This window comes from Perca flavescens, chromosome 1 (genome assembly GCF_004354835.1).
Source record: "Perca flavescens isolate YP-PL-M2 chromosome 1, PFLA_1.0, whole genome shotgun sequence".
NCBI classification, from domain to species: Eukaryota; Metazoa; Chordata; class Actinopteri; order Perciformes; family Percidae; genus Perca; species Perca flavescens.
In genome coordinates, this window is record NC_041331.1 from 6477477 (window position 1) to 6497177 (window position 19701).

Below are 19701 nucleotides of genomic sequence, written 5' to 3' on the forward strand. Positions count from 1 at the left end.
GACCAATCTCCCACTCCATTGTCCCCTCACTCGCGAACAAAACCCCAAGGTACTTGAACTCCTTCACTTGGGGTAAGGACTCATTCCCTACCTGTAGTAGGCACTCCATCGGTTTCCTGCTGAGAACCATGGCCTCAGATTTAGAGGTGCTGATCCTCATCCCAACCGCTTCACTCTCGGCTGCGAACCGATCCAGTGAGTGCTGAAGGTCGCAGGCCGATGATGCCATCAGGACCACATCATCTGAGATCCCCCAACCAACCCCCCCCACGACTACGCCTCGATATCCTGTCCATAAATGTTACAAACAGGATTGGTGACAAAGCGCAGCCCTGGCGGAGGCCAACCCTCACTTGACTTCCTGCCGAGAACCTGGACACAGCTCTCACTTTGGTTGTACAGAGATTGGATGGCCCTGGGAAGAGACCCCCTCACCCCATACTCCCGCAGCACCTCCCACAGTATCTCCCGGGGGACCCGGTCATACGCCTTTTCCAGATCCACAAAACACATGTAGACCCATTGGGCATACTCCCAGGCTCCCTCCAGGATCCTTGCGAGAGTGAAGAGCTGGTCCGTTGTTCCACGACCAGGACGGAATCCGCATTTTTCCTCTTCAATCTGAGGTTCGACTATCGGCCGAACCCTCCTTTCCAGCACCTTGGAGTAGACTTTACCAGGGAGGCTGAGAAGTGTGATACCCCTGTAATTGGCACACACCCTCTGGTCCCCCTTTTTAAAAAGGGGAACCACCACCCCCGTCTGCCACTCCTTTGGCACTGTCCCAGACTTCCACGCAATGTTGAAGAGGCGTGTCAACCAGGACAGCCCCTCTACACCCAGAGCCTTGAGCATTTCTGGACGGATCTCATCAATCCCCGGGGCTTTGCCACTGTGGAGTTGTTTGACTACATCAGTGACTTCCACCTGGGAAATTGACAATGATCCCCCATCATCCTCCAGCTCTGCCTCTAACATAGAGGGCATATTAGTCGGATTCAGGAGTTCCTCAAAGTGCTCCTTCCACCGCCCTATTACCTCCTCAGTTGAGGTCAACAGTGTCCCATCCTTACTGTACACAGCTTGGATGGTTCCCCGCTTCCCACTCCTGAGGTGGCGAACAGTTTTCCAGGAGCACCTTGGTGCTGACCGAAAGTCCTTCTCCATGTCTTCTCCAAACTTCTCCCACACCAGCTGCTTTGCCTCTTTCACGGCAGAGGCTGCAGCCCTTCGGGCCCTTCGGTACCCTGCAACCGCCTCCGGAGTCCTCTGGGATAACATTTCCCGGAAAGACTCCTTCTTCAGTCGGACGGCTTCCCTGACCACTGTAGTACACCATGGTGTTCGTGGGTTACCGCCCCTTGAGGCACCTAAGACCCTAAGACCACAGCTCCTCGCCGCAGCTTCAGCAATGGAAACTTTGAACATTGTCCACTCGGGTTCAATGCCTCCAGCCTCCACAGGGATGCACGAAAAGGAGGTGTGAGTTGAAACGTAGCGGCGCTCAGCCAGGGGCTTGTGAGTATCCCTACACCCGCCCAGCGCCTAACACCCTGGGTAACTCCTGAGAAGAAAAGAGTCTAACCCCTATCCAGGAGTATGGTTCCAGAACCGAGACTGTGCGTAGAGGTAAGCCCCACCAGATCTAACCGGTAGCGCTCCACCTCCCGCACCAGTTCCGGCTCCTTCCCCCACAGAGTGGTGACGTTCCACATCCCCAGAGCCAGCGTCTGCTGCCCAGGGCTGGTCCGTCAAGGCCCCTGACCTTCACTGCCACCCGTGTAGCAGCGCACCCGACCCCAGCGGTTCCTCCCACAGGTGGTGGTCCCATGGGATAGAGAGGGAGTTGCCACGTTGCTTCTTCGGGCTGTGCCCGACCGGGCTCCGTGGCAAACCCGGCCACCAGGCGCTCGCTGACGAGCCCGCCATCTGGGCCTGGCTCCAGACGGGGGCCCCGGGCTTCCTCCGGGCAGGGTAACTTCACCTCCTCTACGTTGGCTCATAGGGTTTTTGAACCATTCTTTGTCTGGCCCCTCACCTGAGACCACTTTGCCTTGGGAGACCCTACCAGGAGCACACAGCTCCAGACAACACAGCCCTCAGGTTCATAGGGACACACAAACCTCTCCACCACGATAAGGTGATGGTTCCCGGAGAGGATCGGTACACTGCTTTTATTGAATTTTGGGCGTTTTATTCCAATTTTATAGCATATTTCTGCTTTTTAAACTCAAAAATTAGGTTTGTTGACACGGAATTCTAAGAATAAGTTTATTAGGGCCCGAGCGCCGACAGCGGCGAAGGCCCTATTGAAACTGAATGAATTATTAGGGCCCGAGCGCCGACAGCGGCGAAGGCCCTATTGAAACTGAAGGAATTATTATTATTTTCCCGTCAAATGAATATGCTTTTTGAGGGGCTTAATATATTCATAAAAAATTAACCAAATTTGGCGGTCGCATCAAGTCTGGTGAAAATGTACGTATTTTAAGGGTTTCGGGAATAGGCGCACAAAAATGGCTCGCTAGCGCCCCCTAGAAAGTTACGAAAATTGAGCCCCTGCTGTGCGTTTAACGTAGACTCACGAAACTTGGTATTCATATGTAACATGTCATGATGTACAAAAGACCTCATTAGAGCCATACCCTAAACCCAACAGGAAGTCCGCCATTTTTATTTCAAAGTTCGAAATAAGTGCGATTTTGGCCATTTCCACATGTCGTACTTTAACGAACTCCTCCTAGAGATTTCATCCGATCAACTTCAAACTCGGTCTGTGCCATCTTAAGATGTTAAAGATAAAAAGATGTTAAAAGAAAAACTTTTCTTGGCCGTGGAAGGGCGGCCATTTTGTGCGTTTTGCCGCCGAAACAGGAAGTGGGTGTAACTCGAGTGTACGTTGTCCGATTACCTCGAAACTTTTCAGGATTCATAAGAGTCCACCCCTGAGGACACATAAAGGCTGATATTTATTTAAAGTCATAGCGCCCCCTAGTGGCAACAGGAAGTAGGCCTAAAAGTCAAGGTGCTATACTTTAACGAACTCCTCCTAGAGATATCATCCGATGGACTTCAAACTTGGTCTGTACCATCCCAACACCTTAACGATGAAAAGTTATTAAAAGAAAAACTTTTCGTCAGACGGTGTGGGCGTGGCGACCATTTTGAGTGTTTAGCGATGAACAAAGAAGTTGTTGTAACTTGAGTGTACGTTGTCGTATCTGCCCGAAATTTCTCAAGATTGACAAGGGTCCAGGCCTGAGGACACCTACAGGCCAAAATTGACTTTTGGTCATAGCGCCCCCCGCTGGCAATATGAAATGTGCCTTATATGACAAACATCATCCGATTTGCATGAAACTTAGAATGTGTGGTCTACGTGTGATACTGAGCCGCCCCCTATAATATGACCACGCCCACTTACTCAGGCCACGCCCCTTTCATAACATTTGAACCGTTTAAGGTAGAGTCTTGTGTGAGGTGTCATTGAACCTAGCAGAGAGTTCCTTCTTTAATGGTGATGGTTTGGCCCGCCCCCTATGCATAAACCACGCCCCCTTTTATTACTAATGGCCCGATTGATGTAAACACTTGTGTGAGGTATCATTGAACTCAGCAGAGACTTCCTTCTTCATTGGTGATGGTTTGCCCGCCCCCTATGTTTAAGCCACGCCCCCTTTCATACATGCTGACCCATTTAAGGTAGAGTCTTGTGTGAGGTATCATTCATCTCAGCAGAGGCTTCATTTTTAATTGGTGATGGTTGGACCCGCCCCCTATGCTTTAGCCACGCCCCCTTTCACAGCTAATGAACTGTGAGTTCCCTTTTCATTGGTGACGGTTTGCGGCGTCTGAGTGCCGTGCAAATGCACGGTCGCAAGGAGCGGCGTCCGCCGGTAACCCCGACGCGCGCAGAGGCGCGAGGGCCCGTCCATTGCTGCTCGCAGCTTTAATTCTAAATTGCGTTCGACAATCAGTCTCCCACAACAAAATCTAGTCAAGCACACTGCGTTACATACACATGGATAAAACTGCGAAACATACAGCAAATATTCCTATGGCAGATAACATTCAGTTGGGGTCATTAATGCTAACTGATGTCACTGGCACATAGAGCAATACAGTTTCCATTAGAAGTAGGAGTGATGACTGCTGTCAGTCGCATCATGTTTTTCATTTGATCATTTGAAATTCTATCAACCAGCGCATGGGTCTATACTGATGCACTGCAGCCAGGCAACATGTCGGTACCAAATGTACCTTAGCCTTTGTTAGAACAAGGTCATGTCCATGGATTATGTCAAGTAGGGGGTGAAATACAGGAAATAATCTCAAATGTGATTATTGTGCTTTAAAGTAGCAACACTTTATGCGCAAATTAATTGGCAAAGCCTCACGTGAAGAACAGACCAGCCCTGGCCCCCACCACCCGAAATCTGTTCAAAATCAAAATCCTGCATTGGCACCACTGTGTGTGTGTGTAGGCATGTTTAGGCGTGTTTATATCACCATTAACAGATCAGGAGAGCTACAGTGTGTGTGTGTGTGTGTGTGTGTGTGTCTCTTACCTTGACTGTAAGTGTTCCAATTGCACCTGCAGGTTCTCAGTTTGCTCCACCTGCTCATCCAGAGACCTCTGCAGCTTCCTGGTCTGGTTATGGGACTCATCCAACTGGACGCGCGCACGCGCGCGCGCACACACACACACACACACACACACACACACACACACACACACACACACACACACACACACACACACACACACACACACACACACACACACACACACACACACACACACACACACGTTTGTAAAAGGCAATCTGATAAGTCTCACTAAACTATGAATTGAGGTTGACGGCTTCTGGGTTGATCGTTACATGAGAGGGTTGTCTGAAGGGTAACACACACACACCAACATATTTTTTTATCATGTCTGTTATCTCCATGGAAGTAGAATCACATTACATTTAAAACGATAAGGAATAAATGTTTGTCCTTACTGCAGATGAATATGTAGTTTGCTAAGAGAATCAGAAAAAAAACTGTTCCGTGTCTTTGGTTGTTTGGAATGAGTGTCAGAGTTTTGGATTGGTGGAATAGTAGAGATAAGAGATAAGAGCAATGGCGGTCTCTTTTTTAACGACACATGCACAAATCCATGCACAGCCACGTTCCTACCTCATCCTCTGCCTGGCCTAACTCTTTCTTCAGCTCCTCCACCCTCAGACGCAGCTTTTTGACTTCGGCCTCGTGGCTCTCCACCCTTCGGTTGGCGTGGACCAGTTCGGCCGTCTTCTCCTGGTACTGCTTCTTCAGCTTAGCGTGGACATGGCGGAGGTCAGCCAGCTCCTAAAAGGACAGAGACGACACCGCAGACAGGCTTAGAGACGAATGTTTCCAAAGCAGAGCTGATTCTGGTCAGCCAGCTCTTCTGTCCCATTTATTACCGAAAATGATCAGACGAATCATCGGTTCTTCAAACAGTTAGTGCTCTAAGTTAGTCACGTGTTTTTTTAAGGCTACAACCTTTTTTGTCACATACAGTAAACATCTCCTCACTATCCGCAAGCTGCTTGTCCCCTAAACACACTGTAAAAAAAAAAAAAAAAAAAAAACGCAGTCTCTGTAGACAGCCTAGGGTCCACAAACGGCAACACAAAGAAATTGTGCCAACCTACACCACCAAACATAACCAACAGTCTTCCAGCGTTCTAGCCAATAACCGACAAGAAGGATTTAGGGGTGGGGGGTTGGGGACGGAATGAGGAGGAGGGAGGGGCGAGCTAGTCTCGTTTTGTTTGAAAATACTTCAAAAGTCACCAAGAAGTGCCGTCACCCAACATCGCCTAGAGCACCTTTAAGTCACCTATGAAGTAAAAATACCAAATATTTGCTGATCCCCGATGTGAATATTTGCCCATGAACAAGGAATCCCAAGAGCAAAAATTCATTTATGTTTATTAAAAATGAAAAGAAATATCATTAGTTGCGGTATTAATATTTTATTAGCAAAACTGCCTCCCCAGGAGCACATCAACACCCCATTTCAGCGTTGAAAACACCCACTTTGCATTCTCAAAAAAAGGTAAAACCATGGTTCAGAGCCAAAATGATTTGGATGTGAAGTTGCCCGTAGTTTGGGTGTGTAGAGTACAAGGCAATGTCAGAGACATATCCCCTTTTGTTTCTCCAAAGGACAGAATTACTGGATTTTCTCAGGCAAATAATTGCAATGATGACGGCAAATTATTTTAGACTTTAGCAATCAGTAGAAAGAATAAAAAAGTGACTGCACAGCAAAGTTAATAACTTTAAAAGTGTTTAAGTGTGTTAAGTTCAGCCCAGTCTCATGGCAGTTTGTGATATGGTCACCTTATTGAATCTATTAAGTAGTGGACAGGACACGATAATGTTGGTTTTTTTCGTGTGGCGATTACAAATTTTAAGGCAAATTATTGCAATGGGAAGCATGATCACAGAACGATGACGGTAGCGAGTAGTATTGATAAGGCGAAAGTCCGCACAGGGACGTTGGTCGGTGTGGTGGATGGGTCAAACAACACAGGACTTTCACCCCGGAGACCGGGGATCTTATCCCGCGTGTTGCAGTTCCTTTCCGCGTTATTCTCTTCTTAACCACAACCGTCCCGCTGTTGTCGGCGTGTTCCGCGTGTGATGGTTCCTTTCCCCCGTTCTTCTTTTCCTAACCACAACCGTCCCGTTGTGGATCGGGTTGGTTAAGTTACTCTTTAAAAGTGGCTATTAAAGGGGCGCTATGTAGTTTTGGCAATTTCTTCACGGTTATCTTGCTTTTATGCTCGCAGGTTTCTCTATAGAGCTCCCCCTACAGCTTCGGAATAGATATTTGGCAACGCTGTCGTAAAAACTCGTTGCCGACTCTCCCCCATCCCATCTTCTCCCTCTGGTCATGTGCATTTGTTTTCAAAGAAGCCGGCGAACGCACGGAGCCATGTCCACGGAGGTTTTTCTCAAAATATTGCCCTTTTCTTCCAGGTCCGTAACATCATTCTTTTTTTCCTACGATGGCCTTAGAACGCTGTCGGATCAGAGGCAACTTGCGTCTGCCAACATCAAGCTGACAAGAAACTCTGTGGCAGATAAAGTTTCTGATCAAAGATACTTACAAGTGCAACAGCAAGAACGCCATGTCAGCATCGGATTTGCAGGCTTCTGTTTGTCTCCGTTCTCGCCATTCTGAAAACGCAGATCGGATGTTTACTTGTGTCTGACTCCTCGACATTCTGCCGTTTCCTCTTTCTCTGTTCCTCCAACAATGCTTTCCTAGCTTTCTGACTCGTCAAGTCGTCTGAACTCAGAGGACCCCGAGTTCACTTTCAAAGATGGCTACGTCGTGCATCACACGTAGTTAACAATTTTAAGCACTTTTGTCGTTGTTGTAACCAAATGAAGAAGTCGTACACATAGCACTGTATACTGCTACCTATAGGTCATGTCGCTACAGTCTTATTATGAGTTAAATACCGCCTGATTAGTTATTTTGTAGCTTGTGCAGCTGAAATTGCCTAGAGACACTCGGTTGCTATATGACAACAATGGCTTTAAGCCGAGTCTTGAGCAGAAAGCAGAGCAGTAGCCTAAAGTTAACATTAATCAAAACGTAATTTTCATGTATCAAACTGTGAAATATATTTGTGTAATATGTCAATAACTGGGTGAATAGAATCCTAAATGTTACTAAAAATGTTACAAAAATCCATCTTTTCTCCGACTCGTAGTATTGTGTGACAAAAAGAACGCAACAACCCCGCGGTTAATCGTTTTTCAACATGGATGTGATGTCACACTCAAGCTACTAGTCGCGATTACAAGACAAAAAGAACGCACCATTATAGCTAGCCGGTTCCTGTATGTGTGCAGTGCCGTGAAGCAATTTCTTACATCGTGAGACCTGATATCACGTGATACTTCCTGACGCAGAGGCCGGCGGCCCAAAGTTGCAAGGGTGGTTTTTCCACTCACAGGCGCTAGGGGGAAGCAAGACGATCACCATTCAACCCTAAAAAAAGTCATATAACCATTCTAATGACTCTGAAGCTGTTCAATTAAGGTAAATGAAGCTAAAGAAAAACTGCATAGTTCCCCTTTAAAGAATTATGACTGTAATATGTACTGAGAGGGATAAAAAAAAAAAAAAGTAATTGGGACAACTGCCTCAAACACATTTGGGCATTTTTTTGTACTGGAAAATAAATAATATAAACAAAATGATGAAGTAAAAATCTGCCCATAACATTGGCCATGCCGATGTATTGATCAGGCTCCATGTCCATGAAAAATGTCTCAAAGTTCTTATATTTATATCCAAATAAATCAAAAGCGTACAGCATCCTTAGACCTTCAACAACAAACAGTCCACATTGTCATTGTTAATGAGTACGGGTAATGGGCCAATCTGAACGCATAGCAAATTTTAGAGGCGGAGTCAATGGAAAGTTGAAAATGATGCAACTTGAGCGAATAATTTGCATGCCTTCTTCATGAATTACGCTTCATAAACATGCAAAGAGAAGTAAAAAAGCAGAGACACAGAACAGAAATGCAGAAAGAACTCAGCTGAGTTCTGAGATGGGTCAGAGTCTGGGCTGAACACACGCACACAAATTTGTGAGAATGACATGAGGCAAGAATTCTTCGCTTTCTATCTGACACACCTTCACACACTAAGCGTGGTTGAACTCTTGCACTGTGGTTTATGACTATACTATACTATTTCACATATCTAATAGAAATGAGACGGTCAGCGAGAAAGGAAGCACACTAGGAGATGTCGAGCCCTATCTTGCACCCAAAGCGTCTTTGCTAGTTTAAGACCGACGCAGATGTCAATTTCCCGTCCAGCGCCCGCGTAGTTTAAATAGTAAATGTACCTGCGCCCATGGGCGTGCTGGTCTTACAGTGAGGTGTGTTCAGGTGCATTCTTGGCGTATTGCTATCTTGAGGCAGCGGGAAGTGATTGCGCCATTGACCAACAAAACCTGGTCTAAAGTCAATAGCGCAGCATTTCATTGTTATTTTAACAGCAAATTAGTAAAATGAGCCTAGGCTCATGCACAGCGTGCGCACACTATGCTTGTTAACACACACACACACACACACACACACACCGGGAAGCACAGCAGCACACCAACGATTACAAATAAAAATATTACGGTACAAATCAGCCATCATAATAGCAATGTGCCAAGGTACAAACGCGCCTGGCTTTTAAAGGGAACGGGAGATAACACTCTGATTGGTTTATTGCATGTTACGCCAAAAACACACCTATGAATTATTGAAGACACTAAGTACAACCCTTATGAACCATGTGGCCGGCGCACGGACCCGTTTTTCCGCCGTCAAACTAGCAAAAGTGGATTTGTACAACGGCCTAAACGCACCTGTGCCAGGCGCTTCACGGCGTGCGCTTAGATCATTAAAAAAGGGCCCGAAAGATTCACTTTAGCACTTTAGAATTTCCTTATTACAACCAAGGTGTGGTCTTGTAAAGGACAGAGAGTGTATGTAGGAATGGCTCTCTCTATCCCTGCTTTCTGAAAGACCAGTGTGATGGCCTCTAAATGGACATGTCCGCATGTTTACATATGGTTGTGTTCCAGGCCGTTACAAATCGTTTTTTTTAATCTATTTATCAGGCTGTAATTTAATTGTGGTCATGGTCAAGTTTGAGCCAACAGAAAGCTCTCTTCCACAGGTTTGCATTAGGATTAGCCAAGGAAAGTCTGCACTTGGAGCTAATGGACTCATCAATAATGCACCATTGTCACTCACTGCACATTCATGTACTTTGATGGCGTTGATTCAGCCTCTCTCTCTGCTGCCCCACACCTAATGGCTCCCCAGACAGAGCGGCTTCCAAGAAAGCTTTCCTGCATTTATACGACAATACGATAGAGAGAAATGAGATATCTACAGGAACAATAAAAAGATAAGCCCGGATCAAGGAGTGGGAAATACCCTCTACTTATTTATTTATTTATTTATTTATATCTGTATTTGATCCAGCCTTTTATCTTTATTATGTATTACATTTTTGATTCCTTTAGAGATCAACGCAAAATTAGCTTCGACCTTTTGGGTTTTGGCTCATTTATTCTCACAGAGTGTTACATGTACAGAGCCGACATACAGAGTGTATCTGATTAGAAGAGGAATAGGTGCCTCATCTGTTCAATTTACAAACTCCCTAAGACGTGGCATGCAGACACCCTTCCCCCCTCAGTGAATCTACCAATCTACCAGATAATCAAGGCAAAATGCCTGAATGCAACACAAATACAGTGTAACCCCAGAGCCGGATCAAACAAAGAAAGCGGCAGGGTAATGCAGAAGGGAATAATTAAAAGGAGGGGGTGGGTCTTGAGAAAGAGACAGGGATGAAGGGATGAGGATAGAGATGAGGAAGTGTGGGGGGAAGATAGTTATTGGAGGGGTGGTATTTCATAGGACAATAAAGGTAAGGATAAGAACAAAGAAGAGAGACAGGGTGCAGACTCGCAGAAAGAAATTCATGGGATCACCAATTGTGCCATGTCTAACACAACATTCTAATGCTTTGGCAAACGGTTCAATGGAGTAATATGAGCTATGCATGAAAGGATAAGTCTGGCATCATTCTATATTTCTCCTATAGCCAAAAAAAAACAACCCTGTACAAATATATAAACCCCAACAATGTGTTAGTCTGCCTATAAGGCAGTTTTCAGCTGTGATCCAGAATGAAAATCTGCAAATTGTTATGTTATTCTTCTCTCTTTTTTTTTTTTTCTTTATTTTATTTTTTTTAAAGGCTCAGTCATTTCCTAAAACAGCCAGTGTAGTTTTTATGAAACATTACTCAAACAGGAGTGCATCTATTGGGAACTATTTTCAGTGGTGGGTTAATAATACACATTTGGTGCTAAGACAGGTATTCAGAATATCACCCACCATCATTCAGCATTTTAGGAAATACACATTAATATATTCGTACAAGTCTCCATCTATTACATATCCCTGGACTGAAATGATTGAAGTAATAATCATCATTGGACTGGTTACTTATTGGTTGACAGAAAAAAACGTGTGAAAACAAAACCCACTATGACTTTAAAAAAAACATTTCCAACTATTATAGCACTGTTTATACAACATTATCATACAGATATCGGAGCTAAGAAAAGGTGGCTGCTGTCCCTGGCCTGTAGTCTGTCAGACAAAAGTTCAGATTAAATAAAAATGAAGCAGCCTCAAAGCAGCCATACAGGCCAGAAACCTGACTATTCCCTGCAGGTTTATCATTTCAAGACGATGTAATAAATGTCTGATAGAACAGGGGAGGAAGAGGGGCCGGGGTTGATGGATGAATGGGAGGAGGCCGACAGGCTGGGAGTCCCTGACTCTATTAAAGATGAGGGATTACTGAATGATCTATGAGCATGAATATGTGTCTGTGTCCCTCTGTACATATGTCTGTGTGTGGAGGCTTGCTCCTTTAATTTTCTGATGCATGTGTGTGTTAATATATGTGTCTACATGCTCTCACACAAAAGCACAATTATGTGTTTGTGTGTGCGTGTTACTGTACGTACGTACGTGCATGTGTGTGTGTGTGTGTGTGTGTTATGCCACACTGCCTGTTAAATGTTTCTCCTTGACTGGAGAGACCCTGAAGTCTGCCGCTACATCTGTTCCTCTAAAACAAATACACACGCACACATAAACCACAGGCTTATGCCCAGAAATAGGCAAAAAGATCATTTAATGTGAGAAAACATCAAAGACAAAACAGGGTCGGATGTGGAAATAACTGATGTGCAAAACTGCAGCTCATTTAAACTATGGTGAACACACTTGCTTATTTCTGCCTGCCTGCGCGCGTGCGCGCACGCACGCACACACACACACACACACACACACACACACACACACACACACACACACACTTTAATTCTCCCTTCCCCCTCTGCCATACCGAATTTAGCATTATTTAGACAGTGATGTCTGTCACACACACACACACACACACACACACACACACACACACACACACACACACACACACACACACACACACACACACACACACACACACACACACACACACACACACACAGCGCAAATAGAATTAGGTTTATAATCAGGGCTGCCCACGAGCGATACAGTGGGGAGGGACTTATGGGCACTGCTCCAACCAGATTGGTCAGATCAGCCCAATAAAAGACGAGGAAGAAAATGAAAAGGGACAGAGATAAGAAAGAACAGAAGACAAAAATATTAGAGGTTAGATGAATAAAAGCACCAAGAATAAACACATATATACAGTATATGTTTGTATACTAAACTAATAGGGGTATGTATGTGCACATATACAACACATAATTAAATTAACTCTGGAGAAGGCTTCAAAAGTGTGCCTCGTCATGTGTTGCATCTGTCAACATTTTGAGTTAGCAACAACTCTGAATCCGTCCCAACTAACATAAATCTGTATTCTGTGTATAGAACATTTTCATTTCACTTTGCATAACCACATTTTCTGATAAAATAAAAACCTAAACTAACTTAAAAACCCCTATGATGCCTTTAACGTGTGACTGTATTGGACACAATACAGTGGTGTGATTCTTCTCAATGTTACTTCTTTGACGTTGACATCACGAACGCTGTGTTTGAGCTATATTACTGGTTGTACGGCGTTCGACCTTTGACTGGTTTTCGCCAGATAGAGCCCGCATGTAAAAATGAACGCTACGGTCTTTATAATATCTATTTTTATTAAACTGTCTGTACATATATATATATATATATATAAAAAGGAGCACCTTGTTCAATTGTATTTGTCTGTTTTGTATGTTCAAAAATATAAAACAATAAAAAGTTGATCCAAAAAAAAAAAAAAAGCCCAAGACATTAAGGAACGTGTTGTTTATTGCTAAGGCCACAGGGTCAAAATTAAATGATTTATTAAAAATGTAATAACAATAACTTATAACAATAACTTATTTCACCAGTAAATTCCTGTTAAGCAACAAAAACAACCACTGGATGTGAAAAGGGTATTTTACAACAACTATGAATGCAGCACAAGGCTGGCGAGGCGAATTTCAAGTGAACGCAACATCTGTGTTGTTTTTCAGACAACGGCAGCTATAGGCTGTTGTTGGGATCCTCTCCAGTGAAATACAGACACACTTTTACACCGTTTAGCTGTCAGCATTTTAACCGTGTTTACTCCAGCTGCTAGCTAACGGTAGGCTAACGTTACCTGCTGTCGAGTGTAGTGTTAACTAGCGTCCCGTGCGACGATGTTTCAGTTCCCTCTAACGTCTGTTTTCGGAGCATCAGAGAGAAGCGCAGGCATTTAAGTGGCACCTAAATAAGGCACCAAAATCCGCGTTGCTATTTGGTCCGGTAGATAACAGTCATTAAGCACCGGGTCTCGGACCCCCACCCTCCCACCCCATAATAAAAACTCTTCGGATCTACACGATTCACGTGGATGACATTTTCCCATTCAAAACGGCGATTTTCGCTGAAAAGCGACCTCTAGTTTGCAGGTATGTTTATGTGTTAACAGCTTTACTGTGATTGGATGTAAAACTCGGTAATAACATTTTATTTATTATATTTTACATAAGCGTTTATTTGCAAAACAACATCTAAAAGAAAACACAGCAGTGTGTAAAATCTGCACACAGCTGGGACCACCTACATGTTTTACAAGTAAGGATCCATGAAGAAGATGGTAAGGTAATTGTAAGTGACGCCAGCAAAACTAGCTGGCTAAAGTAATCAATCTGCCTCTGTCCCAAAATTTCTTCACCCGAATATTAGCTATACATATTAGCTAGTTGTGTATATATTGTATGTTTCAGTTGTTTGGTCTGGTCTTGGTCTCAATACAATCTGTTCTTGGTAATGACTTGGTCTCGGTTTAGGTGGTCTTGATTACAACACTCACAGACTGATAGGTAGGCTATAATACAGTCGCATCTCTAGGCAACCGCCTAAATTCAGTGATAATATGAATTTTTGACCCTGACAATTTACACTAATTGAGATGGTGGATGTAGATGGGAGCAACAGTAAGGGGGACTTCAAGTACAGTGGAGCTCTAAACTATGATCTGGGGCCAGTTTCACAAGCATAGGCTTTGATTATCTCACTAAAAGTCAGAGAGATACCTTCTTCATCTGTTGCGCAAAATAATTTAGTTTTATTTTTTATTATTTTTTACAATCTGAAGTAGGACTGCTTTGACATTAATTTAGGGTAGTTAAAGGCCCCATGAAAAAAAAAAAAAAAAAAAAAAAGGCATTTTCCAGTTTTAATCCTGTTTCCCTATGTTAACTGTTCACTTATCTCTTGTTCTATGCCAAATACAGTACCAGTCGTAAGTTTGGGGAAGTGTGTCCAAACCTTTGACTGGTACTGTATATGTAAAAAGAAAATACAATTTTGAATATATATTTTTTTAATCCTAATTACTGTCTGGTATCTTCCTATGAAACATTTTCAAATGTTTGATGACTTATCCTGCACTGGAGCTAATTTGATGTCCAATGAAAAATGTGTTTTTATGTCCCTCCCTATTACCGATTGGGACTTACAGCTAGATAGCAACAGCAATGCAGCGGATGTGACGTGGCATTGACACACACACACACACACACACACACACACACACACACACACACACACACACACACACACACACACACACACACACACACACACTACATGCAGATGATCTAACAGCAACAACAGGTGAGGGAAGTCTGTGTGGAGGCATTATTAACAGTCCTCAGTACTGAGCTAAACTCTAAGCCTGCCCACTTTTTAGCGGCCCCAACCAAATGTGAAGTATTTGATTCACCGCTTAAGTATTCAGTTTCACCAGAAAATATGTCACAGCACAGAAGCTTAAAGACGCTCCAGCTTCCGTTTCACTGGGACTTTAAGACTTTTCAGACTGAAAGACAATGCTGACAGAGCGACTGCAGCAAACCACTCAGCTCCCTTCACTGCAGTAGAAAATGTTTGTCTGGCACTCATCCTCTTTCTTCTTTTTTATCCACCACCGGTCGTTTTAAGGTTACCTCACACACAGATGTTATCTCATTAGTTGTGCACTGGAAGGTCACAAACTAAAAAAAAAAAAAGTCAACTTGAACTTTGAGTGTGGCAGCATGGTGTAAAATCCCTCCAGAGCTCAACGTCCAAGGTAGCGCTGGTTAGAGGTCCAACGTCCTCTCTGCAGAGCCATTCTGTCATTGACCGTGTGGAGAGAGCCTACTAATACAACTTGCTCCGCTATTGAGGCCACGTACCAAAACGATCTCTCCCCCCCGTCTTCCCTGGCATCGTTTCAAGAATAGTTGCGTCCAAACGGATCCATTTGTAAATGACTCAACACGCTACTTCATATGCCAGGCCAATAGGTGGCGCTGTTTCTGCTACAGAAATCCACCAAAAATGGAGACGAAGAGGCGGAGCATGCGCATAAAGCTTGCGCGCTGTATACAAACAGACCGTAGAAGAAACAACCAAACACAAGCTAGCTAGCTATATGCTACAGTGCCGTGTCGTTGTGGGCATTAGGGCGGATCCATGTTTAGGTCGGTGTTGTGGGTCGCGGGGATAAAGAGGTCGAAGGCTAGAGGTCGAGGGGTGTGGCGACGACGTCATCGACACGCAAGTATGCGGCTTCGCCGTCCAAACGGAGCCACAACGGCGCCGTTTTCGAATTTTTGTTCACCCTGGGACCAGGTTTCAAAAAAGTGCGTCTTCAGGCAGTGCGTTTACAGGATTCGTTTGGACGATCAGCCAACACATATGCGTCTGCACCAAAAAGCGTTTCCGTGTGGATGGCCCCTTAGGTTTTGGTTGATGCAATCCTAGTCCTTGTGTGCTTTATACCCCAAAAGAGACAGGAATTGTGTCCAAAATACTCAGCTTGTTGTTAGAAAAAAACAACCATGCTTAGAACGGTTTTGCTTCAGTTTCTTTGTTAAACCATTTGCAACCGAATTGCTGTTTTAGTATTTCTGTCTTTCATGTGTTAATCATGAAAGCTGAGTGACCTCGCAAAGAGCACAGGCTGTATCCCTGAGAGAAGAGCGCATAATGTGGAGGAGACGCCGGGCCTGACCATAGATAAGAAGAAAGCTACTGATTGCATGAACCAAATATCTAACTTAACTCCTAACTAGGGCTGCTCGATTATGGGAAAAAATATAATCACGATTATTTCGGCCAATATTGAAATCACAATAATTTAACACGATTACTCGTTGGCTTGGGGAAAGATGTTGCAATTATTGAACTTAAAAAACTGTGGAAAAAGTTAAATAAATCAACAGTAAAAAAAAATAAATAAAACATATTCAACTGTGAACTTTGCCTTAATACTTTCCCTATTGAAACTTTATTTTTTCATTCAGAACACAAAGAGAAAATAAGAGTTTACTTGCAAAATGTAATGAGCTAAAGAATTGTTTTTCTCGATTATTCTGTTTTTGTGATCATTGGCAGCCGAAATCATAATCACGATTAATTGCACAGCCCTACTCCTAAGTCCTTTAAAAATACACTGTTGTGTACAATCTTCATCATTCGTCATTTTCTGTACTTATGCTGAAGTGCTGTAAACTGACTCTACTTGCTGCAAGTAAACAAGCTTTTAAGAGAACTCCAGTGATTTTGTCCATTCTTTGATAAATAATGATCCTAACGCCTGTTCTGCATAGCTTGGTTAGCGAAATGAACCGACAATTGCAAATGTCATGTATTGATGTGATCATAGGTGGCAAAAACGCCGATCATGATACATTTTACAGCGACCGAGTTGGGGAGAAAAAGCCTTGTTACATCATAATCATCATTAACATCACAGGTTTGAACCAAAATGTATCTTTCAGTTGTGGGGAAAAATGTTTTGTCTACATAAAACCAAAATATTTTGATTAGGACTCCTATCCTTCACTTCCTACTTCCTGTACTGGCTGTACTATTGCAATGTTAAAATCTGAAAAATGTCTTCCTCAGCTATACCGTTGGGTGACTAAGAAATAAAACATAATGCAGGGCTGCAAGGGAATCTGATGTGAGCTCCAATGAGAGACAATGAACAATGTTTGAGGTTTAGGTGGGAAAATGTGTCACACATTGTTATTTTTTCCTTTCGGTCATGTTTACTTTTGGTCAGCCATGCTGGTTTCTTCTGACTCTATCAGCACATCTCCCTGTATCCTTGTTGTTTCTTTATCTTTTTCCTCTCTTCGTCCTTTCCTCTTTGATCTTCTTTTTCATCATACTCATCCTCCTACCTTTGAGACTGTGACTTGCTGTTCTGTTCAAACATAATGTTTGGAATAAGTTTTCTCTACCCCTTTGAAAAATTTGAATTTTTAACCTGTGTGTGTATGTATGTGTGTGTGTGTGTGTGTGTGTGTGTGTGTGTGTGTGTGTGTGTGTGTGTGTGTGTCTAACTAAAGCATTAAATGAACCTGAGAGCTTCATAAATAACTCTGTGGGACAGGTGGTAATGGAGGCCAACGCATTGACCGACACTAACTTATAATCTGCCAATGCATGGCCGGGCCACACAACCTGCTGCTAATGGAAACATGTAAGAAGTTCAACACAACCCACACACACACACACACACACACACACACACACACGGTGGATGCAGGAAAAACCGGAGATGAGATGACAAGATGACCTAAATTGAGGACAGCTACTCTCGTTATTGTCAGTGCAATGATAAGTTAAAGTCCAATAAGTACTTCATCAAACCGTATGAATGTGTGTCCCAGGATAGGAAATTAACTAACAATGTAAAATCAAGACGCCACTGACGCATATGTTCAAATTTGATTAATTCAATGAATTATTACTTTTTCTCTTAAATCCACCAGCCATTTTCATATTATACCAACTTTTTGGTAAGGTTCCTAGAAATTCTCAGCCCAGAGTAATTAATTTATAGTAATAATTATTATTCTCCCCAAAACAAGTTTCCTTTTTTCTTTTTTTTTTTAAAGAACTATACAAAAAACAACTTTTGCAACTTTCACTGTCTTCAGCAACTTCATTGCAACAAACATCACAACATTTATTGCAATTTTTTTCAAAAGCTCCCGCAAAATCAGGCATTTTGGGCCGCTACAATCTAAAACATAAGGCCGCAAAATCCTTGTGTGTTTTTTCATGTTTTATGGTGCGCATTCACCAGTGTTTTGTTGTTGTTGTTGTGGTGCGCATAGGCTACTCCTGATTTTCATGTCACCTCATCTCTTATATGCTGTGTCTCAATGATCCTATCCTGTCCTATTCATGGTAGCCTACTCGCGGACATTGCGCCGTCATCACGTGCTGTAGTAGGGGGGCCAGCCTTGATAATCCTGCTCAAGGGCCCGGTGTTGGCTCGTTACGCCACTGTCTAGTAGGGGTGGTACGGTTCATGAAAAAACATCCGAACCGTTCGGTCCGCTTGTCTCGGTTCGGAGCGTGTTTGTGCCGCACGGTTTCGACGCATGCGCGATGTAGCCTCGTGCCCGTCAGGTGCCCCGTATGTGACCTCAGTGTGTGTTTCCCTTTCGCGTGAAAGAAGAAGCGTGGACAAGTTACCAACAAAACGTACAGCGAAAGACCGTGCAAAACATTTCAGGCCGTCATGCCAACCTGTATACACTTTAACATCAATGTACGCTGGAACGTTTTTTCACTCTAAAGTCGCTGAAGCGGCTGCAGTTTAGATCCTGTCGGGTCTCTGCAGCGGGCGGGGCTGCTCAGTTCTCCCCGCGACTTTTGTGCGTGCACACACACACACACACACACACACACACACACACACACACACACACACACACACACACACACACACACACACACACACACACACACACACACACACACACACACACACACACACACACACACACACACACACACACAGTGGATGCGGGAAAAAAACGGAGAGGAGACGTGACAGCTACGCTCGTTATTGTAAGTGCAATGATAAGTCCAATAAGTACTTTATCAACCATATGTGTGTCCCAGCCCAGGATAGGAAATGAACTAACAATGTAAACTGTTTTTATGTTTAACTTATTCTGACTTATTCAAAAGACGGAGCTTTAAGAGTTCCTCTCTTTTTCTTTTAAAGGATACATTTTTGTAAGAGCTACACTGAAGTTGGCAGTTTGATAAATGCAGTTGATAAATGAAGTTATTTCAATTGATATTCTGTAATAGTTCAATCTTCAAAAAGGCACATACGTTCCTGTAGATGGCAATACACATTCTCCTTTTTTTGCCAAATAAATGAAAAGCTTGTTGAAATCACAACAATGTCTTCCCTCTTGCTGTATCAAAATCTCAGCTAGCTTTCCTCAGAGATGGTCCCAATAATGTGCTTAAAGTCAAGTCAAATTCAGTTTGTGCATGATTACATGATATAACTATATAATTATTTAATACTGTATCCTACATTGTGGATAATTAAGCTATACATCATATGCTGATTTATATTTCTGGAGAACCGAACAGAACCGAAAACCGTGACCCTAAAACCGTGATACGAACCGAACCGTGGGTTTTGTGAACCGTACCACCCCTACGGTCTAGTTATCTCAAGAGGTTAAACACAGTCGCTCTTCCTGACTG

General features: G+C 43.5%; 1 protein-coding gene across 1 annotated transcript in view; it reads right to left on the reverse strand.

Annotated features, from left to right (window-relative positions):
- ccdc102a (coiled-coil domain containing 102A) overlaps positions 1 to 19701 on the reverse strand; it is a 59524-nt gene that overhangs the window by 16570 nt on the left and 23253 nt on the right. Inside the window, exons 7-8 of the mRNA XM_028577169.1 lie at positions 5185 to 5355; positions 4569 to 4672 (exon numbers count right to left, since the gene is read on the reverse strand). Coding sequence (XP_028432970.1) covers positions 4569 to 4672; positions 5185 to 5355 — 275 coding nt within the window. The remainder of the gene's footprint in view (positions 1 to 4568; positions 4673 to 5184; positions 5356 to 19701) is intronic.